Genomic DNA, 22,243 nt, shown 5'->3' with positions numbered 1-22,243 from the left:
CAAACTAGACTAAAGCAAATAATATCAAGACAAGACATAATAATGTTATTTATCAATAATATATTTTTAGTTAACAACAATAATAATTGTGATTTGGTGTTGTATTGTAAAAGCTAAACAACTATTAAAAAAAAAAACAATAAAAAAATTTAGAAAAAGAAATAAATATGATTTTAAAATATACTTGTTGGTTTATTTATAATTTAAGGGTTTAAGTAATAAATAGATGCAACGATTTCAGTTTGATTGTTTCCTAGTAAAAGGAATGAACGATCAGATAATCTACGTGCTTTGTATTGGATATTTTCATCATCGTATAACTCTTTTAGAGTGATTGTATTGACTGTTGGTGGAATTTTACTTATTAAATGCTTGATAAATGTAATTAGCCTTACATTTGGTTTAACAATATCCGATGATACCAATTTTGGTGGAATTCTATTGAAATCTAAATGAGTGATTGATTTTGGAATGAGCGAATAATTCATACCGATAGCAGACAATAGTTCCAATGACGGGGGAAACACCACACTAGTTTCATCGATAGAGTTTGGAAGGTAGAGATTCTTCAAATTGTTTGGATAAGTAACAGTAGCAATATCTTTGGAGTTGTATAGTTTGGATAGATCCAATGTTTCCAGATGCTCCAATGATGCGAATGAATCTCTGTCGAAACTAGCACTATTCATTAACTTTAGATATCTAAGCTTCGAAGGTAATTGGTTTCTGTGGATTTCCAAACTGGCTACAGATTTACCATTGATGGTCAAATGAGTTACACTCTCTGGAATATCACCAGCTTCGATCACCTCATAGTGATTGACTGCATGCAAACTAAGCTTGTGAATGGAATGTGAGTTCTTGATGTTCTTCAGCCACTCAATCGGTATTGCGACAACCTTTAGTGTTGATGGGAACATAAAACTATCAACCAAAGCATTGATATGCTGAATTTTAAATTGAAATGTCTCTAGATTTGGTGGTATCACTTTGAAATCTTCATTGGTATTGGAAAGACCATAGACGGCAAGATGTTTGAGTGATCGAGGTAGAACTGATACATCGATTGTATCTTGATTGGTAGTGATATCCAGTGATTCCAATTGCTCTGGATAAATCGATCGATCTAAATCTGATTGCGTTATGATCGTTTTGATATTGGAGGGCAATTGCAATTTGTTTTTGAATGGGAACCTTCTAAACTCTTCATACATATATTGAATTGTATGTACGTTAGATCGTCTTAGTTTCTCGATAGTGTCGGCATCCAAGTCCATCTCATCTTCGAAAAGAACCGTTGAGATTGCAGGATCTAAAACACTACTTTTGAATTCATCTTTAATATTTAATAGATAGCCGTTACTTAGTCTCCTGATCAACATAAATAGATAGATATCTTTAACTTTGCATACCTAATGTTTTAGTATAATCTGTATAAAGTTCATATTCTTCGCTATCCTCTTTCTTTATGAAGAGTGTACAATCTGATATTTGATCAATTGATTTAGAAAATGCATTTCTATAGGAGTTCAATAGAAAACACTTGTTATCGGTATCTTGTAATGATGAATTGTGTAATCTTGAAAATAGTTTGGTGTTGAAATATAGATATTTATCTCGATGATCAAACCATCTCTTACATACTAAACTAAAAGAAATGATATCTATGTTCTCATCAAACTCGACAATGATTCTCTTTAATAAAATAAATGGTAGATTTACTAGTAAATGATGTTCATTATTCTCTTTGTTTGACATGTTATTTAACTATAATCTTTTGATCATAATCGTTTGTGTGTTGTTGTCATATCAATGATCGCCAGTTATAAAACGAAAAAACTGAGTTCCAAGGTTTTAACTTTAGAAATTTTTAAGATGATGATATGAAAATTAATTTTTTTAAATTTTGCAATTGATCAATTTTAACAATCATATATATGAAAAGAAATAATTATCCATTTATATTTTCAAATACGAATAATATTTAAAATAATAAGTATAATTAAATACATTAAAAACAAAGTTAATAAAAATTAAAGTTTTAAGTTTTAACTTTATTTGATCTTTAATGTATATAGATAATAACATTTATCTTTATAAGATTTTAAATGTAGAATACTTTAACAATTAAGATAAAGTTAATTGAATCTTTCTAAAAAATAAGAATTTTTATTTATTCTCTTGCTTTTTGAAATTGAAAATTCTTTGAATTATTTTGTATCAGTTTCGCCACACCAACGGTCATCCACCAAATAACGATCCACCAAAAAATATCAGAAAAAATATCGATTTTTTTTTGAATCAAAAATTGTTGGCTTTTATTGATCTGAAAAGGTATCACTAATTGTTTTAAAAAATTTTATCAAATATATTTTATCTTAACTATTAATATATAACAAAATAAATAAATAGAACTATGGGATCAAATACAACTGCAGCTAACTTAATTCTAAGAAAACATATTAAAGATCATGGATATGCAGACTCAAAAACTTTAGATCTCTATTTCGATTGTATAAAATCAGATGCACCAAAGACTTATAAGGGTACCAAGTTCGAGGGTTGCATCCTTTACAAGTTTACAATTGGAAGTGGAGAGATTAAATATGCACAGGATCCAAATGGTTTAGCAGATGGTTATTGTAGAATTGGAAAAGCTATTCCAGGACTCATTGGAAAGAAATGGTTGATGACAACCGATGTAAAAGAGAAGACTCTCAGTCCTTTCTGGTTCAAGGAAGGTTTCATTAGAGTGAATGTACAGAAACGTACTGAACTACATTTAGAGATGTGGGACAAGGACCTCATCAAGGATGACTTTATCGGTTCTGCCATTATCAATCTCAATGAAGTAACTGAATACAGACCAGTTGATAAATACTATACAATAACTGATAGTAAGGGTAAAGAGACTGGTAAAGTTTTCCTCTCAATTAGAATTCATAAGAAATTTGACTATTAAAAAAACATATTGTATTTTTATCTAACACCAATAAAACAACTTCAACAATAACAACAAAGAATTGCTCTATTATTATTTATTATTAATCAAACAAACAAATAAAATGTGATAAAAGTGAATATTTCCTTATTTTGGTTTAACAAATAAAAATCGGACTTGGAAAGTGTTTTTAATTATTATTATATAAATACTAATTCCAAATATCCATCAGACACAAACATCAACCCACACTATTAAATATTTCAATCATTTATATGAAATATATTATGTTGTTATTTTAATTATTATTATATTTATGATAGTTATTACAGTTATATATATATTACAGTTATTACCTTTTTTGTTGGTTCTTTATACCATTTACTGTATCAAAGAATGTGATTGCCTTCTCAACCATATCACTACTCTTGGTTGAATAAAAACATCAATTTTTTTACATAATTTAGAAAATTGATTTTTTAATTTCCAACACCACACATTTTTTATGGAAATTGATTATTTAATTCCCAAATAAATATTAGATTATATTTAAAAAATAATTGCTTATTGATTGTTATATGCTATTTATTTTATTATTAATAATAATAATAATATTATTATTGTTTATTTATTTAATTAATTATCTTTCTATAATTATTGTTATATATATATATTTTATTAAAATGGAGAATATTTACTTTGTTGAAAATCATGGATCAACTAAATGCTTTCAAATCGCTCCTCGCCCATCAAGAGAAGAGTTTAGAAAACTGGCTAGGAAGGTACTACATGATGGTGAAAATGTTGATAATCTCAGATTCGTTGTCTGCTCAAAACAGATCAATTTGAAAGATGACAAGGAATACGAGAAGACTAGATATCTTATCAAAGATGGTTGCAATATCTTCATACTGTATAGGCTGCTTGGAGGTGGAATGATCGATCCTTCAGTTGTCTTGGACATCCTACTAAATGAGTTTGATGCCAATATAAAAAACTGTCGAGATAAGGTACAAACAGATTGTGAGATGTGTTTCTCCAACGAGCTCTGTGCCAAAGTGTGTTGTGCTCGTGTTTGTGATGACCATATCAAAGCCAATTTCAAGCACAACAATGCCAAATACAAATGTTTTGGAAATGCTGATAACCCTACTTGCACCAAATTAGTTGAACTAGGTGAGGTGGTCTTCAAAAACAAGGATTTCAGTGCAGCAGTAACCCAATTCAGACATACACTAGAGCATATCAGCTTTATCAATTGCCAGATATGTAGATGTGGGACATTCGATATCAACGAGACTCTCTACTCACAACAAAAATGTCCAATATGTGCAAGAGACTTTTGTTTCTTCTGTAATCGTGATTGGAATGCAAGTACAATGAAGAATGAGCAATACTATTGTAGCGATGGTTGTAATTATAAGACTTTGATAACATACCAACTCGTACCATTGGCATATGACCAAAATATTAAAATACCGAATCGCAGATGTTGCCCTTCATGTTTCACCCCAGGTGCCTATGATGAAAAATGTAAATATCACAGTTGTCAAAACCCGAAATGTAACAAAAAAGTTTTTTGTTTCATTTGTCTCAAAGATGAAGCAGAGTGTAAAATAGTTTACAAGTCAAACTACAAGCACCAATGCACAAACATAGTTGAACAAAAATTTACAGACTTTCCACATCTCAAATAATATAACAAACCTACACATAATAAATAAAATAAATTAAAATTTTTATTCCTCTTTTAATTTTTAACCACACCCTACCTCTACCCTACTCTGACCCTCAATGAACAAAAGTTCATATAATAAAAATATCTACAATTATACCGATTATACAATAAGCAGATTTTTATAACTATTCTTAATACTTCCCTATCTCAGAATTAGTTTATATAAAAATAAAACATAATAATATCTGATGTCATATCTGAAAATATAAAAGTATAATTAACAAAACGACCAGTGATTTTTACTAAAAGAACTACAATTTTAAAAGATTTACTGTTATCAATATTTAAAAGCGGTTTTGTTGAGTTAGTTAAGGTATAACATATGATTTTGATTGAATATTTTAGCTGGAGTTGTACCACATCTCTAACAAAATAACAATCAACTAAAATAAACAAATCTCAAATTCCCTTAATTATTATTATATCACTCTTTTAATTTTAACCCTGACCTCTAACCCTCTATCCCTCTTGAAGATTAATTCCAAAAAAATAGAAAAATTAAAAAAAAAAAATAGAATGAATTTGCTCTCAATTAATTATTATATCTTTGACATTTATCAGATAAGTTAGTATAGTATACATAAAATAATAGAAATATAAATTTGATTAGAAGTAGAGAATGGAAGCAAGAGCACCACCAAGTAAAGTGTTATTCATTAGAGATATTCCACAAACTATCTCAAATGATGAATTTGAAAACTTATTTAGAATGTTACCTGGTTAAGTTTAAATTAGAAGAGTATGTTTATTTATTCTAATTAATATCAATATTATAACATATTACAATAACCAACTAATATCAAATTCATTATTATTATTATAGAAACCATTCTTTGCATTTGTTGAGTTTAAAGATAGTGGATATGCAACAAGTGCAATGAGAAGACATAATGGATATAGACATCATCCATTAGATAAACCATTAGTCATAGATTTCGATAAAGTAATTAATCAATATAATTCATCATTTCATAATCACCACAATCATCATCATCATCATAGTATATATATATCTTTACTATCTATCTAATTCACTATTTATCATTATTGTTTATTCTCTAATTTCATAACTAGTCTCTTTCTTTATGTTATATATGTATATGAATATTGATATAATTAATCTAACAACTTTTACTATTTTATACTAGAATATATATATATATTAAAAAACTCATTTCTTTACTAACAACTACAACTGCAACCACAACTATTTAAACTTGAATACTATTGATATTTATGATATTAAATAAAATATATAATAGTCGAATATATATATATTACTATTTCAAAAGAATATTTAGTTAAAAAGATAGATTAAATTAGTTTAGTTAGAAAGATAATAATGATAAATAGTGGATAACAAAGATATAAAATATAATTAGTTTAGTTAGTTAGTTTTAGTTTTAGTTAGTTTTAAGTTTAAGTTTAGTTAGTTATAGTTTAGTTTTAGTTAGTTTATTTTAAAAATTACAGAATTAGATAAGAATAATATATTAATAATAACAACTATAAACACATCAATTTTCAATCTCAATATTTATTAATAATTAAAGGACCCAAGATCAAGAGATGATTTCTCATCTTCTGCATCAACAACATCGTCATCATCTTCATCATCATACAGAGATAGTAGTGATTTAAGAGATACAAGAGATAGAGATTTAGATAGAGGTAGAAACTCTGATAGTCATCATAGTCACAGTGGTGGTATTAGTGGTAGTCACAGTCATAGAGAGGTATTGAGAACTGGTGCAGATTACATGGATACCTCTTCAGATAAAGATTCATCATCTTATTCAAAGGATCGTGATGAATCATCACGTTATCATTCCAATAACAACAATGATCATGATGATCATGATGATTCAGATCGTAATGATAAACATAGAAAACGTGGATGAAGTATCTTCACGTTTCAACCTCTTCTTCATTATCATTATCTGCATTACACAGTGATTCAGATAAGAAAAGACTAGCGATTTTGATAGATTCGAAAAGGATCGTGGAAGATATAGAGATTCGTATGTAATAATATTCAATTAATCAATCAATCAATTAAATCATCATCCTATATTATATTAATCACAAAATATAGACATTTTGAAAGAGATTCATATCCAGCTAAAAGAGATTTCCATGGATCAATGGCAGCACCACCATTACCACATCATCATGGTGCATATCCAGATCCAACAATGCCATATTTCATTCCACCACGTCAGAATTTCGATATGAAAGATGCAAATACCACACTATTCTTTTCAAATCTTCCAAAAGATGTAACTGAAAGAGTATGTATTATTATTTATTACAAATTATATACAACCCATTTAACTAATTTAATTATTATTCATTTTAAAATTAGGAATTATCAATTCTTTTCAGATTTATGAGAGGATTCTTAAATGTTAGATTGGTTCAAAGAGATGGAAAGTATCCAATTTGTTTCTGTGATTTCAGAGGTGTTCCATCTGCGGCAATTGCAATGGAAATGTTGAATGGTTTCAAAATGGATCCAAAGGATACATCATCAAGTATTTCAAATGAATTTGATAGATCAAGACCAAGACCATTAATTTAAATCAAAATTAATCCGTCTCAATTCAACTCAAATCCAACAATCCAACACAATCCAATCCGATACAATCAAAGCGCATCTTAATATAGACAGATGACAATTAATTATTTAATCACCATTAATTAAAAATATTATTAAGGTGGTAGTGTTAGATGGTAACATTGAACTGCTACGCACTTTCAATAGAGAAGCGATATCACAACCTGGAATCATCGGTGTGAATGAAATGAATGGAGTGGCATCCTATGGTAATTGCAAATGTTAAAGTATCTTCATGAGAATCACCGATATGCCAAATGCTCTGAACGGGCAATGGATAACGCCGCCAGCAGCAATCACATCGAGATGGTTCAATTCCTCCATGCGAATCGTAGTGAGGGATGTAGCACCGCTGCTATCGACTTTTCAGTTGGCCAAAACAACTTGGAGATGATTCGATATCTCGCTGAGAATACGACCGAAGGTTGTTCGGACATTGCTTTCATTCAGGCAATTCGATTCCAATACTTTGACATCGCAGATTATTTACACACCAATATGTTTCATCGTTGTACCAATTCCTCATTACCGTATCATCCAGTGTCAGAAGGTAACCTTGCAATACTTAAATTCCTTCATTATAACCATTTGATTACTGAGTGTGATACCACTGTTTTCGATATTGCAGCAAGTTGTGGTTATCTCTCGATTGTTAGATTCCTCAGTGAAAATCGAACAGAAGTTTGTACTTCATCTGCTTATGACGATGCCGCTAAAGGTGGTCACCTCAAAGTTTTCAAATATCTAATAGAGAATAGAACCGAAGGTTTTACAGAACAAACATTCCACAACGCAAAGAAATTCAATAGAAACAACATACTTCAATACATCACAGAAAATAAATTAAAAGCAAATAAAAGAATAAGTGATTGAAGAGAACTTAAACATATTATCTTTTTATAACAACATTAATTTTTTTCTATTTTCTATTTAATTTATTTTTGATCGAATGTCATTCATAATAATTGAATTTTTTCTTTTAATAAGATTAACTTTAAATAAAATACTTTGCCGAGAAACATGGGAAGTCACACTGTGACCAATATTTCTCTTTTATTTCCAGAAATCACAAGGATTTCACCAAATCTCCAGAGTCTAATGCTAACCGTGACGATGCATTCATTGCTGCCGTAACCAAGCCTTCCATTTTCCAATATCCATTTCGCCAGGCATCGACTAACATCCAAGTTGAAGCCGATGATGAGACTGTTTCCGATGAAGACATTGTTTCCGATGAAGAGATTGACTCAGATAACGACTCTGTAACAGGGTCAATTTTCATAGAAAACATATCATTTAAAATAGATACTTGATTTCTCTTATTACATGTTATCTTTTAGATGAAAACTAAACTATGTAAAAAATAATCAAAAAATTTGTAGTGTGATAAAGGTTGTTTGCAATTTGTTAACATTTCTTTGAAATTTTTTTTTGATAAATAACAAAATAGATAGGTCACTGTACAAGAATATAAAATCTTATAAATTTTATTTAATTTGATTAATGATTTCAAATATCTAAATTGAACCATTCTTTGGCAGAGCCACTGTAATTAATTAAAAAGAGATAACCTGCTGATTTAAATTTTTCTATTGCCATACCTGATCTTCTTCCTCTTAGACAATAGAATATTAAATTATCTAAAATAAAACAAAAAAAACCTATTAATAAATTTGTATTTTTTTATCTATTTGTTTTCAAAAAATACCTGTAGGTTGTGGTTTTGAAAACAAATATTTTAATTCAAAATTTGTATCATCCAGAGAAAAACATGATTCAATTTCATCCACTATTGTAAATTTTAGAAAATTTAATATTAGTTTTTCTTTATCGTTTTAGAAATCTTTTAATTTCTCTTACATGGAAGATTGTAAGCAGTTTCAATTTTTCCAGTTTCTTCTACTTCTTTTCTATTTCTTACGTCAATGAGAGTGTAAGGTTTATTTTTAAATTCCAAACATTCTCTAATAAGTATTTCCAGATCTTGTTTAGTAATAAAATGACATTGATTAAAATCGATGGAGCATTCACCAACTTTAACAATGTTTTTAGTAATATGATTGAATTGAATTAAAGAAGTCATTTTTATTGACTATGAAAATAAGAAATAAATTTATAAATGTTGTAACTAATCTAAATTGAATAATATGCTTTTTTGTATTTTAATCTATTTTAATAAATTTTGATCCAATAAAATTTCAATAATAAAAATTTTCAAGAAGTAGACAACGTTGACAATACACTAATTTGGTTGTTGTATTGATCCCTCAAAAATATTAGTGATTGAATTTCAACACATAATAAAGGTAAGATCTCTAAAAAAAACCAAAGAAATATGATATATTTTTAGTGATAATGAATAAAGAGTATATATAGAAAATTATTAAAAATAAATTTTCATCTATTATCGAAAACATCAGTAACCAAACACACTAAATTTACACAACTTTAATTTATTCTATCATCCGCTAAAAAATAGTGAAATAAAATAGTGTCTTTTTATATTATTTATTTAAGTTTTGACCTTTGTTTTTTAAAACTTCACCACATTTAAACCCCAATTCTACTTTAAAATTGATACGATTTTCATGCTATTCAAAAAAAAGATGAGTAATTTTGGGGGAATACCACATTGGTTTAATCACACCACCCCCTGTATAAACTTTGAAACTGATGATTGTTGTCAGATCAACTATAAATATTAGCCAATAGAATAGATTGTGTTAGATTTGAAAAATCAAAAAAAAATAAAAAATTATTTACCTGCTCCTTTAAGATTTTATTGTTGATCACAAATTTGTAAACTTTTAAATTTATTTATAACTTTATTATGAACTGACAAAAAAGATTTTGACAAGTTTTAAAGAATATTTATTTTTAATATGTTTGTTGAATCATTTAAAGTTATAGTAGTAAAAATGTTTGCCAATAGCTCTAATGATAGAGGTAATACAGTATAACTCTCTAATCTTTTTTCTAGAAACCTTAGAGGATATAGATTTCTAAGTGAGTTTGAGAATACACCTACAACATCATTGGCTGATGATTGTAAATAGGAGAGATGTAACGTTTCCAAATGTTCGAACTCTGAAAACAGATTCTCTCTTATAAATGCATTAGAGACTAAATCTAGATATCTAATGTTTGGTGGAATCTTTTGTATTGTCAATTATCATAGGGTAGATGCACGAAATGGTTAGATGAGTTACATTCTCTGGGATGTCGCCAACCTTAATCGCTTTGCTGTGGTAAGCGATATTTATAGTCAAGGTGTGTAATGATTGTAAATATCTAATGTTGTTCATCCAAGCAGATGAGATGAATTCAGTCTTGAGAGTTAGAGGTAGTTGCTGATTTCTTTCGGATACATCATCTCAGTTCTTCAAGTGTTGGTGGAAGTGAACCGATATCTAAATCTGTTTTTGGTTGTCTAACCAATAGAGATTTGAGCGATCGAGGTAACATATCTGTTTTACTAGGCATTAGAATTGAAGTTATAGATTTAACATTCGCAGGCAAACTACTCCAATCAAAGGTATCAGCAGGAGTAAGACAACACAAAAAGCTGAGTTTTTAAACCATTTCAGCATCAATATCGAACCACTCTTTAAAAATGATGGTTGTAAATCTTGGTGCAATAATATAAATATTCCCATATGAAAGAGTATCATCAAAATCGAAACTTTTATATTTTATGTCTATAGTTCTTGATGATTAGGAATGAACAATTTGATTATGTTCTCATCAAACTCTTTGATTATTTTATTTACTAATATAATTGGTAGATTTACTAGTATATGATCTTCATTATTATTATTATCTCTTTGCTATAAAACATTGTTATATCTTTTTGTGAAACTATTTTTTAAAAGAAACTAGCTATAGAAGAAACTTCGGTTGACTATTTATTTTGAAAAAAAAGTAAAATTAAAATAAAACATAACGTTATCTGTAGGCCTTATTTTCTTTGTTTTGATTATTTATTTAAAAGGTAGTTTGGTCCCACAGATTTTATCTGAAGGGAAGAGGATGGATCTTTGATTGTAATAGAATTTCTAATTGTTGCCACAATACTCAGATGATTTGTACCAAATAATAGAAATGATTGTTCAGATAATCTTCTTGCTCTAAATTCAATATTCTCCCAACCACTTAGCTTTGTAATGTTGATTGAAGTTAATGTTTGTGGAATTACAAAGACCAGATTATCGGAATAATATCCGGATAATGATATCGATCTAATGGTCGGCGCTATATATTCTGGTGAAATCATCGCTGTAAATTCTTTGAAATCAATGTGTTCTACTGATTTCGGAAGTGACCAACGATTTAGTTTCATTTCTCTGGAAATAGCTATAGTTTTGATCGATGTTTGGGCCAACACTTTAATATCCTTATTGAAAGAGTAACCGAAATCCAAAAACTCTAGTGATGGAGGTAATACCATAAAATGATCAAGTCTCTCATTGAAGAATTTAGGAAGATATAGATTCCTAAGAGATTTCGGTAGTACACCGAATGGTTTGACTCTGTTCATGTCCAAACCAGATAGATTCAATGTTTCCAGATGTTCAAACGATGAAAATATATTGTCTTGAAGAATTGGCCGTTCCTTTATGCTGAGATATATGATATTTGGTGGAAGCATCTCCTTTGTTATCATAATATAGAAGCCACTTGAAATCGTTAGGTGAGTGACACTCTCTGGGATGTCTCCAACTTTTAACTGATGTAAATGCAAACAAAGTGTATGTATTGATTGCGAGTATTTAATGTTTTTCAACCAAGAAGTATTAAAACACGCAATCTTTAGTGTTGGAGGAAGTTGTTTATTTTCATCATCGGTTCGATCAGAGTAAAAATAAAACTCCTCAAGATTGGGTGGAAGTGAATCGATATTGAAATATGAATCGGTCGTTGAATTTAGTCTTAGAGATTTGAGAGATTGAGGCAATGGTGATTCTTTTAATTGTAAAGAAATATCATTTAAAGTCTCCAACTCTAATGGTAATATATGCATATTTAAATCAGCTGAACCATTAGATATGATTGTTTTGATATTCGACGGAAATCTTTCTTTGATAATCAGACGGTTTTCACCATTCTTGTAACTACCAGAAAAATAAATAGTATGAACATTCGATTTACTGAGTTTCATCATCATTTCGGTATCAAACTCGAACCATTCGAATTTGATTGTTGAGAATTGTATTGGAATATCTTGATAACTTTTGAATTCATCTATTAAAAAAAGAATGGTTAAATATGTTAGTAAAGTTTATTAAACTATTCTTGTAAAATGTTATTATAAATATATTACCAACTGATAAAACTTCATCAAATTCTATACTTTTATAGGTATTGAGTGCAACTTCTTTAAAAGGATTTTTGATGACCAGAAGTGTACAGTTTGATTGTTTTTTATTTAAAGATCTTTTGATAATACCTCTATAAGAATTTAATGTGAAGTGACGATTATTGCTCTCATTAAGTATTCGAGTATGTACTAAACTGAATCGTTCATAATTGAACGAGAGATAGGAATTACGATTATCAAACCATCTCTTACAAACTAAACTAAAACAAATGATATCTATATCTTCATCAAACTCTTTGATTATTTTATTTAATAATATAAAGGGTAGATTGACAAGTAGATGATCTTCATTATTACTATATTTGTCATTATTTTTAGCAATAGAATTTTTTGAAAATTTATTTGTTGTTGTTGTTGTTGTTGTTGCTGTTGTTTTTGTTGTTTTCACAACATTATTAGTATAAATTCTCATTAAGACTGTTATGCAATCTAGTGATTTTTGTCTCAAAATCAACCATTACTTTTAAATTAAAAAAAATTGCCAAAAGAAAAATTTCGTAAAACATAAGACAAAAGTTTGATTAAATTTAGTTACTATCAATTTTTCTCTATCTGACCTCACTCCTTTGTTTGGATTTGTTTTATTTAAAAAAAAATTATTTAAAAATATCTTATTTTGTTGTTATAAACTTAGTTTTTTTTTATTTCTCATATTTTTGTTTTTATCAAAACAATTTTTTAGACTGATTGTATTTTTTTTCTTAAATCATTGTAATCTTTTTTTAGATTTCACAAAAAAAAAAAAAATTATTTAAAAATAATAGAATTAGATCACACAAACATATATTGTTGTGTTTTTCATCACCACAATACTAAATATTTAATATGTGTGGTGTGTGAAATTATTTTTAATATATATTTTGTTGTGAAATCATACATTTCAAAGGTTTATATTTTATTTTAATTTAATTTCTATATCTTTAATTCATTTCTATATTTCTAATGTTTGCATTTAAAGTAAACATATTCATATATAGAGTGTAAATAGTAATGGCTTCCAAAAAGTACATTGTTGAATATATCTTTGTCAGAAATAAGAGTAACATAGCAATATTATCTCACACAAATTCTAAAGGAAAAAGCTATTACTTCACCACACGATGCCTCAATTGGCATAAAACACCAAACCCAAAGGAAAAACTAAAAAGTAACTATAAGTACTTTGATTCTAATCAAAAAAATATACTTTTTCCAAATGGTAAGATTTGAATACTATTAGTATTTCACAAATGGTGTAGTTTACTTAGTACTAAGTATAAATAATATAGAGCATGGCAATTCATTAGTATTCCTATACCCAACTTCACTCCTCATCAAATTTATCAAAAAAATCTTAAGAAAGTTTGAGGATAAATGTGATTTCAGTTCAGATGAAATCTATGTTTTTGGAGAATTGGCCACTTTTATAGAAGATGATATCAAATATAAAAAAACCATTTTTTCAAAAGATCAGTCTTCTGAATTGGAAATAAAAGTTCATTCGTTGATGTCAAAAATACAAAATCAGAATGATCATATGGAATTATCGGAATCCGATGGGTATGGCAGTGAATCTGAAGGTGAATACGATGGCCATGCAAGTGAATCTGAAGGTGAATCCGATGGCTATGACAGTGACTCTGATGGAGAATCCGATGGCAATGCAAGTGAATCTGATGGAGAAATGGATGACAGTGATGTTGGTGATTATAATGAAGAAGAGAAGAGGATTCCAGACCCAGAGGAAATTTTTCACTCCATAAAGTTTAATACATCATCGTATCAACATTTGGAGATATTGCCCCAATCGAGACAGGAAATTGCTCGAGATCTGATTCAACAATTGAACGAGTTAGTCAAGGATGGAACAAGAAGTAAGAAACCGTATACCAAGTGCTCGAAACAAACCAAAAATTGGAGGAATCAAAATACTCTGAAATTTTTGAAAGCAATTCTAATCTTACAAAACTCAAGCTTTGAGAATTTTTTTGGTGATGTTATATCAACAAGTACATTTAGTCAAGGTAAGCATAATCTTAAGATTGTACTTAAAATCTGTCAACATAATTAAAATTTGTTTTTTTTTCATACAGATTATCGGAATAAACTCCTCGATTCACTTTCAAAATCAAAAAGAAAACATTCTGATTCCCGTCGGACTGTTTCATAAAAACTTCCAAGAATTTTATATAAAATCTAAAACAACCCAAACAATCCGATGATAACTTGGGTAAATGTGTTTAAATAGTTTAAGATTAATTTTTATTTACATTAATAAATTAATAACTTTAACCAAGTTGATAAAAATTTGAAATGAACAATGGTTGCTCTGTTGCATCCCAACACTAGAAAATATTGATCGGAAAGACGTCTTGCTTGATAGTCGATTCGACCTTTTCTACGTCCAAATGTAATCGATGTTATAGTTTGTGGAATTTCATTGGTCTTTGATTTAGGAAAGTTAAAATCACAATTGGTCCATATTGACTTGACATTTGGCCAAAACGATTTGTTCATAACCATTGATAAATCACTCTGTTTGAATTGAATGGTCTCCACTGATTTCGGTATTGAATTGCGAGAGATCAGCAATCTATTATCGTTATTAAAGCAGAGTGTTTTGATTGATTTGGGTAACCCTTTGACCTTACCAAACGATCCTCCCAAGTCTAATCTCTCTAAAGATTTCAATCCTTTAATATTTAGATTCTTAATTTGATGCGGATACCATGATGGCATGAAAAGATTGACAAGTTTGGTAGGAAGTTTTCCCAATTTAAGTTTCTTTTCCAAATTCACCGTCGATAGATCCAATGTTTCCAAACTGGCCAGAGATGAGAATATATGTTTTTTGAAATTGAAATATTTGACCAGTTTCAAATACTTTAGGTTTGGTGGTAGTATCTCTATGGCAATGTTCTTACGGTAGATACAACTTTTAATAGTCAGATTTCTGACACAATCCGGAATGATACCTGGTTCGAATGGACGTGTATCATTGCTCTGCACGACAATCCTAAGAGTATGGATCGATTGTAGTTGACTGATATTCTCTAACCAACTCTTTGAGATAGTTAGGATCTTCAGTGTCGAAGGCAGTTGGGTGAAGTTGTCAGAGTCATATCTTTTTCTTGCGACACACTTTAGTTCTTCAAGGTTGGGTGGCAGCCATCTGAAATCGATAGTCCAAGAATCGTATCGCATTCCTTTGATCTTTAGTACTTTCAATGATCTCGGTAACAGTGCGACATCTATATTTCTTATCTGTACATTGATCTCCAGCCTCTCCAATCCCAATGGCAGAAACGACTCTCTCAAGGCATGAATAGAAATTACTTCCTTTACATTCGAAGGTAATCTATAGCTCTTAACATCGATATCACTCTGGATTTCCAAATAACAATGACAAAGGAACCTAATGGACTCATAGTCCTTTGCAAATACTAACAAAAGGAGTTAGAATAATAAAAATACTTAATAGTTGTTTAGTTCTTACCTAAATTTCTATAGTTGGCTAATGTTATCATTTGTCCGTATGGTGTGGAAAATGGACCTTTGTTTTTCGGGTTATAATCTACACCAATTTCTTTGTGGTCAAATGATTTAGAAATTATATCTTTGAATGAATTTAAAGAATAGAATCTCTTCTCATTCAAAACATGAGAACTTGATTTCAAAATAAACAAATCACAATTTAGTAAAAGGTATTTATTTCTATTGATAAACCATCTTTTGCAACTAAAACTAAAACAAATTCTATCAATATCATCATCAATAGCCAAGATTATTCTTTGTATTAAATGAAGTTGTAAATTTACAAATATATGTCTATCATTATTATTAATATTATTATTATTATTGTTGTTGTTGTTGTTTTTACTTATTAAAACTTTATTGTCCATTAATTTAAACTTTTATATATTTATTACTAATATTGTTAAAATTTTGTGACCAAGTAATAAATTAATGCAATGGTTAGTTAATTAACTAAGTAAGTAAAACAAAAGAGTACTGCGCATTAGCAGTAATATTACTACTTCATCCTTATCACTAACAACACACTCACCCATTAACTAAGTAGTAATGGTAAATTATGCATATTGTTAATATATAGAAGTGCAAATTTTAAACAATAAAATTTAAAATTTATATATTTCATTTTATATTTTTGTGGTGAAATTCACACACACCATTTATAACATATCACTTATATTATAAACTTTTTAAAATAAATTATGTATTTTTGTGTATTAATGAAACAATGGAGTTATTAAAAAAAACAAAGTTTTTGTTTAAAAAAAAAAAAAAAATTTTAAAAAATTTAAAACTAACCATTTTTCACCCAAAATGATTGTTTTGAACTTTAAAATAAATCAATAAACAAATAAATCACAATATTATTTTATATATTTTGAAAAATAGAATCAAAAATAAGCATTGATTAATAATGAAGCAGGTCTAAGACAACATCTGGGGTAGTTTACAAAAACTCATTTAATCCCATGTATCAATACATAGTGTGAGAGATATAAATAAATTACCACCTTTTTTTCATTTTTTTTAATTATAATGTTGTTGGTAACTACGTGTAATTTTATTTATTTTAATGAAAACAAATAAACATTTATAAAAATTATTACCTTATCCTAAAAAAAAAAGAATAGATTAATTATAATTAGTAAATATTCTAGATTTAGATAAGAAAATGATATCAAATGAGCGATTTATAAAACCAGAAAAAGATACAAATACACTGTTACATTCTTTAGTTACAGATTCACAATCAAATTCAGATATCGAATTGCAGGAGACTACTTTCGAATTCAACCAATTAGGTTTAGAAAAAGATACAGATAATAATAATAATAATAATGATAAAAAGTATCAACAAGCTAAAGTACAAGAAGAGTTTGAAATTGATATACCAATAGTTAAAACATCTATTTTAGAGATTATTAAATCTAGATTAGGTTTTATTTTAATAGTTACCTCTGCATTTTTCTATAGTATCTACTCCTTGATGGTAGGTGTAGTAATAAGAAGTGGGATGCATTTTTTAGAAGCCATTCTTTTAAGAAGTGCTATTGGTTTGATAGGTGGAATCATATTCTTACTTTTGATTGGTGAGAATCCACTTGGAGACAAATCAAAACGATTGATTTTGGTATTCAGAGGATTATCCTCTACCTCTAGTGCAGTATGTGTCTTCTATACCATAAGTGTACTACCTCTGGGTGACGCTATTGCAATGAGTTGTTCAACTCTTTTGTTTACTGGAGTTCTTGGATCAACAATTCTAAAAGAAAAATGGACAACAATCAATTCAATATGTACAATTTTAAGTATTGTTGGTGTTATTATCATTTCGAAACCATCATTTATTTTTGGAAACAATGTTAATGAGTAAGACAACGATTATTGGTTATTGGATAATATTAATTTGGGTATTATATTGATTCATGTTGGATATTTATTAACAAAAAAATAGTGAATCAATATCTCAAGCAAAGAGAATATTATTTACTTTAATAGGTGTTTTAGGAGCATTCTTTCAAAGTGTATCAAATGTATTTTCAAGAAAGATCGGAAAAGATACAAATCCATTTGTATTAGTTGTATATTATCAATCAATTGTAGTAGTAAGTATCTTACCCGTATGTTTATTTTTAAATATACTTAGAGCTCCATCATTAAATCAATGGCTTTATCTTCTTGGTATGGGCGTATTGGGTTTCATTTTCCAAGGAATGGGAAATAGAGCTTTCCAAATTGAAAATGTTGCAAAAGTTTCTCCACTTAACTACACTCAAATTATATTTACATACATTATGCAAATATTATTTTTTAAAGAAAGTCCTGATATCTTTTCAATATTTGGCTCAATTTGTATCATTTTATGTGCTGTTGTAAGTGCATTAAAATAAATTTTTATTTAAATTTTTATTAACTTTTTTACATAAATAATTTATAAATAATTATTCAAATAAAGATAACAGCAATTAAAAATTAATAAAAGTAAATAAAAATATAAAAACTTTTCCTTCCTCAAGATCTACTTCTTTGGAATTTGTAGTTTATAAATATCTTCCTCCGCCTTTTAAGACTCACCATTCAGCAGCAATTGAAAATACAATAAATATCAAAATTTCAAACTAAATAACATTGATCTACATAGTTCATGATTTTTTATCTATCTTTTCAAGAACAAAACCATCTTCCATTTTTAAAAATGATAAAAATATTTATTTACATCATTAAATAATTAAAACAACTTCTTTTGTGTATAGTTTCGAAACTTTGTTTTATAGTGTACCCCTTTTTTGCAGAATCTGGTGTTATCTAAAAATTTTGTTTATAATATACTTCCTATTATTTTTTTAATTTTTTAACAATTATAAGTCAGCTTGTGTCATTCAAATTAACTACATTTATTAAATCTTAAATGGGAACAGTACGTACTATAAATAAAGTACAAATAAAAATTCTTTTATATTATTGCATTATTTTATTTGTTATCTCTGTTTTGAAACATAGTTTTACATAAGAAAATGATATCAAACGAACCATTTATCAAACCAGAAAAAGATACAAATACACTGTTACAGTCTATAGATACAGTTTCACAATCAAATTCAGATATCGAATTGCAGGAGACTACTTTCAAATTCAATCAAATAAAAATACTGAATGATAAAGATAAAGATAATATCAAAGATGATAATAAATATCAACAAGCTAAAGTACAAGAAGAATTTGATATTGAAATACCAATAGTTAAAACACCTATTTTAGAAAGAGTAAAATCTAGATTAGGTTTTATTTTAATAGTTAGCTCTGCATTTATCTATAGTATCTACTCTTTATTGATAGGCGTAGTAGTAAAAAGTGGAATGCATATTTTAGAAATCATACTCCTAAGAACTGTTATTGGTTTGATGGGTGGAATAATATTCTTACTTTTGATTGGGGAGAATCCACTTGGAGACAAATCAAAACGATTGATTTTGGTATTCAGAGGAATATCATCAACCGGTTCAATGGTATGTATATTCTATACTATCAGTGTATTGCCTCTGGGTGACGCTATTGCAATGAGTTGTTCAACTTTACTATTTTCTGGTGTACTTGGATCAACGATTCTAAAAGAAAAATGGACAAAAACCTATTCAATATGTACAATTTTAAGTATTGTTGGTGTTTTTATCATTTCGAAACCATCATTTATTTTTGGAAGTAATTCTAAAGAGTAAGACAAAGATTATTGGTTATTGGAAAATGTTTCAGCTAGATTATATTTATTGATTCAAGTTTATCTTTATAAAACAAATAGTGAATCAATATCTCAAGGAAAGAGAATATTATTTATTTTAATAGGTGTTTTAGGAGCATTCTTTCAAAGTGTATCAAATGTATTTTCAAGAAAGATCGGAAAAGATACAAATCCGTTTATAATGGTAGTTTATTATCAATCAATAGCAATGTTAATACTTTTACCCGTATGTTTAATTTTAAATGTATGGAGAGCTCCATCACTTATTGAATGGTTTTATCTTTTCTGTATGGGCGTATTGGGATTCATTTTCCAAGGAACTGCAAATAGAGCTTTCCAAATTGAAAATGTTGCAAAAATGTCTCCATTAACTTACACTGAAATTATATTTACATACATTTTGCAAATAATATTTTTTAAAGAAAGTCCCGATCTCTTTTCAATATTTGGGTCAATTTGTATTATATTATGTGCTTTTGTAAGTATTAATATTACTAATAATATTTCTTTAAATTCTTACTAAATTTTATTGAAAACAAAAACAAAACAAAAAAATAAGATAACATTCATAATAAATTAAAAAAAATAAATAAGTTTTTTTTTTTTTTTGAAGATATGATAACAAAGTAAGATATGTATTCCAATGTTCCATTTTGATTCTTAATGAATATTTCATTTTAAAAAATAAAGAAAAACAGTACTATTCTTACCACCAAAAAATTATTTTTTGTATCTATTAACCACTAAACAACGAGTAACACCCACTTATATATGATAAATTGCTATAATTAGGATATATTATTGATAAACCAACAGTTATCTTTCACCATTCACCATTCACCATTCACGTTTCACCATTTCCACTCGTGAGGTACTTTCATTATCTAATTTTTATAACAATTATTAATTTTTTATTATTTCTCATATATAATAATTTTCAATGTTTGTTATTAGGCGATTATTTAAAATAAATTCTGTGATCAATTTACAATTAAACTCAAAATATAGTTTAATTTATTTTATTTAAAAAAATATATTTCATTATATAACAACTTATTTAATAAAACAAAAATTAGATAATAAATAATATCAAGAAATGACAAATGAAACTATTTCTATTATTTCTATAGAAGAAGAAGAAAACTATCCTCTATTACAAGATCAGGATTCCGATACCTCAATTTATTCATTAAATGGACCGGAAGAAAAAGAAACAGAAGAAACATTCTTGATTCAGAAACCACTTGGTGAAAGAATTTTTTATTATTTAAAATCCAAGCTTGGTTTAATATACATGGTGATATCATCGTTCTGCTTTGCCATTATGTCACTTTTAGTCAATATTTTATCCAAAAGAGGAATACAATCTCTTGAAATTGCTTTTTTCAGATGTGTAATTGGCTTACTGGGGTCCCTCATTATATTGTCTTTTCTCAAAATTAATCCCTTAGGTCCAAAAGAAAAAAGATTACTCCTATCAGTTCGAGGACTATTTGGTACATTCGCCGTGGCATCTGTATTCTTCACTTTTACAGTTCTACCACTCTCTGATGCTGTTTGTGTTAGTTTTACCACACCAGTTTTTACCGCTGCACTTGCTTGCATTGTCCTCAAGGAAAAATGGGGATATATCGATGCAATTTCTACTATATTAAGTTTTATTGGTGTTGGAATCATTTCAAAACCATCATTTATTTTTGGTTCTTCAGTAAAACAGTATGTAATCAAAAATATTTTAAAAATATAAAAACATATATTAAAATTAATTTGTTTAAAGGGACTCATCAGAACCAGATAGCGGATTAAGATTTATTTATATATCAATTGGTTTAATAGGATCTTTTTTCTCAGCTTGTGCTTATGTTGCGGTAAGAAAAATAGGATCAGGAACCAATGCATTGGTTATGGTGTCTTATTTTTCATCAGTTGCTATTCTGCTAACTTTACCAGCTTCCTTTCTTCTCCAAAGCTTTAAAATCCCAAATTTAATAGATTCCTTACTCCTTATTGGAATGGGTGTATCTGGTTTGGGATACCAAGCATTTTTAAACAAATCTCTGCAAAAGGAAAAAGCTGCCAAAGCTTCAGCAATGAGCTATACTCAAATTATTTTTTCACTTTTAATGGAGGTTACAATCCTAAAAGAACGTCCAGATCTACTAACAATTATTGGAACCTTAATAATTTTAAGTTGTTCCATTGTAAGTACAAACTATATAAAATAGAATTTTTAGAAATTATTTGTTATTAACAAAAATTATTTTTAATTAATAGTTTGCTTTTAGAAAATAATAATAAATATTATTATTTTCATTGTAATA

At 28.0% G+C, this 22,243-nt stretch overlaps 11 protein-coding genes across 11 annotated transcripts; 6 read left to right on the top strand and 5 right to left on the bottom strand.

Moving 5' to 3' along the window:
- Positions 1-203: 203 nt before the first annotated feature.
- PPL_06897 (uncharacterized protein) lies at positions 204-1,758 on the bottom strand (the record flags this gene model as incomplete). Its single annotated transcript, XM_020577747.1, has 3 exons — positions 204-1,336; positions 1,413-1,695; positions 1,723-1,758. 3 exons carry the CDS (start codon positions 1,756-1,758, stop codon positions 204-206), a joined length of 1,452 nt encoding a protein of 483 aa, XP_020432195.1.
- Positions 1,759-2,416: 658 nt separating this feature from the next.
- Positions 2,417-2,962, top strand: PPL_06896 (C2 domain-containing protein; the record flags this gene model as incomplete). The annotated part of the gene is made up of 1 exon (XM_020577746.1): positions 2,417-2,962. The coding sequence occupies one exon, from the start codon at positions 2,417-2,419 to the stop codon at positions 2,960-2,962; it is 546 nt and encodes a 181-aa protein (XP_020432194.1).
- A 662-nt stretch (positions 2,963-3,624) lies between these two features.
- PPL_06895 (uncharacterized protein) lies at positions 3,625-7,260 on the top strand (the record flags this gene model as incomplete). Its single annotated transcript, XM_020577745.1, has 8 exons — positions 3,625-4,474; positions 4,946-4,992; positions 5,503-5,680; positions 6,091-6,128; positions 6,233-6,572; positions 6,646-6,700; positions 6,775-6,970; positions 7,045-7,260. 8 exons carry the CDS (start codon positions 3,625-3,627, stop codon positions 7,258-7,260), a joined length of 1,920 nt encoding a protein of 639 aa, XP_020432193.1.
- Positions 7,261-7,365: 105 nt separating this feature from the next.
- On the bottom strand, positions 7,366-7,733 carry PPL_06894 (uncharacterized protein; the record flags this gene model as incomplete). Its single annotated transcript, XM_020577744.1, has 2 exons — positions 7,366-7,500; positions 7,713-7,733. 2 exons carry the CDS (start codon positions 7,731-7,733, stop codon positions 7,366-7,368), a joined length of 156 nt encoding a protein of 51 aa, XP_020432192.1.
- Positions 7,734-7,794: 61 nt separating this feature from the next.
- Positions 7,795-8,647, top strand: PPL_06893 (uncharacterized protein; the record flags this gene model as incomplete). The annotated part of the gene is made up of 3 exons (XM_020577743.1): positions 7,795-8,161; positions 8,389-8,566; positions 8,602-8,647. The coding sequence occupies 3 exons, from the start codon at positions 7,795-7,797 to the stop codon at positions 8,645-8,647; spliced, it is 591 nt and encodes a 196-aa protein (XP_020432191.1).
- Positions 8,648-8,805: 158 nt separating this feature from the next.
- On the bottom strand, positions 8,806-9,379 carry PPL_06892 (uncharacterized protein; the record flags this gene model as incomplete). The annotated part of the gene is made up of 3 exons (XM_020577742.1): positions 8,806-8,936; positions 9,005-9,085; positions 9,157-9,379. 3 exons carry the CDS (start codon positions 9,377-9,379, stop codon positions 8,806-8,808), a joined length of 435 nt encoding a protein of 144 aa, XP_020432190.1.
- A 777-nt stretch (positions 9,380-10,156) lies between these two features.
- On the bottom strand, positions 10,157-13,085 carry PPL_06891 (FNIP repeat-containing protein; the record flags this gene model as incomplete). Its single annotated transcript, XM_020577741.1, has 6 exons — positions 10,157-10,450; positions 10,506-10,646; positions 10,876-10,978; positions 11,088-11,154; positions 11,371-12,537; positions 12,617-13,085. 6 exons carry the CDS (start codon positions 13,083-13,085, stop codon positions 10,157-10,159), a joined length of 2,241 nt encoding a protein of 746 aa, XP_020432189.1.
- Positions 13,086-13,663: 578 nt separating this feature from the next.
- PPL_06890 (uncharacterized protein) lies at positions 13,664-14,822 on the top strand (the record flags this gene model as incomplete). The annotated part of the gene is made up of 3 exons (XM_020577740.1): positions 13,664-13,871; positions 13,942-14,526; positions 14,746-14,822. The coding sequence occupies 3 exons, from the start codon at positions 13,664-13,666 to the stop codon at positions 14,820-14,822; spliced, it is 870 nt and encodes a 289-aa protein (XP_020432188.1).
- Positions 14,823-14,923: 101 nt separating this feature from the next.
- Positions 14,924-16,722, bottom strand: PPL_06889 (uncharacterized protein; the record flags this gene model as incomplete). Its single annotated transcript, XM_020577739.1, has 3 exons — positions 14,924-16,095; positions 16,149-16,563; positions 16,687-16,722. The coding sequence occupies 3 exons, from the start codon at positions 16,720-16,722 to the stop codon at positions 14,924-14,926; spliced, it is 1,623 nt and encodes a 540-aa protein (XP_020432187.1).
- Positions 16,723-17,221: 499 nt separating this feature from the next.
- On the top strand, positions 17,222-18,662 carry PPL_06888 (DMT family transporter; the record flags this gene model as incomplete). Its single annotated transcript, XM_020577738.1, has 4 exons — positions 17,222-17,240; positions 17,332-18,055; positions 18,141-18,558; positions 18,642-18,662. The coding sequence occupies 4 exons, from the start codon at positions 17,222-17,224 to the stop codon at positions 18,660-18,662; spliced, it is 1,182 nt and encodes a 393-aa protein (XP_020432186.1).
- A 538-nt stretch (positions 18,663-19,200) lies between these two features.
- Positions 19,201-22,214, top strand: PPL_06887 (DMT family transporter; the record flags this gene model as incomplete). Its single annotated transcript, XM_020577737.1, has 5 exons — positions 19,201-19,885; positions 20,027-20,404; positions 21,374-21,638; positions 21,700-22,123; positions 22,197-22,214. 5 exons carry the CDS (start codon positions 19,201-19,203, stop codon positions 22,212-22,214), a joined length of 1,770 nt encoding a protein of 589 aa, XP_020432185.1.
- Positions 22,215-22,243: the final 29 nt, after the last annotated feature.

This window comes from Heterostelium album (genome assembly GCF_000004825.1).
Source record: "Heterostelium album PN500 unplaced genomic scaffold PPL_scaffold6, whole genome shotgun sequence".
NCBI classification, from domain to species: Eukaryota; Evosea; class Eumycetozoa; order Acytosteliales; family Acytosteliaceae; genus Heterostelium; species Heterostelium album.
Note: the sequence above shows the minus strand (reverse complement) of the source record. Positions and strands in the feature narration are given on the sequence as shown.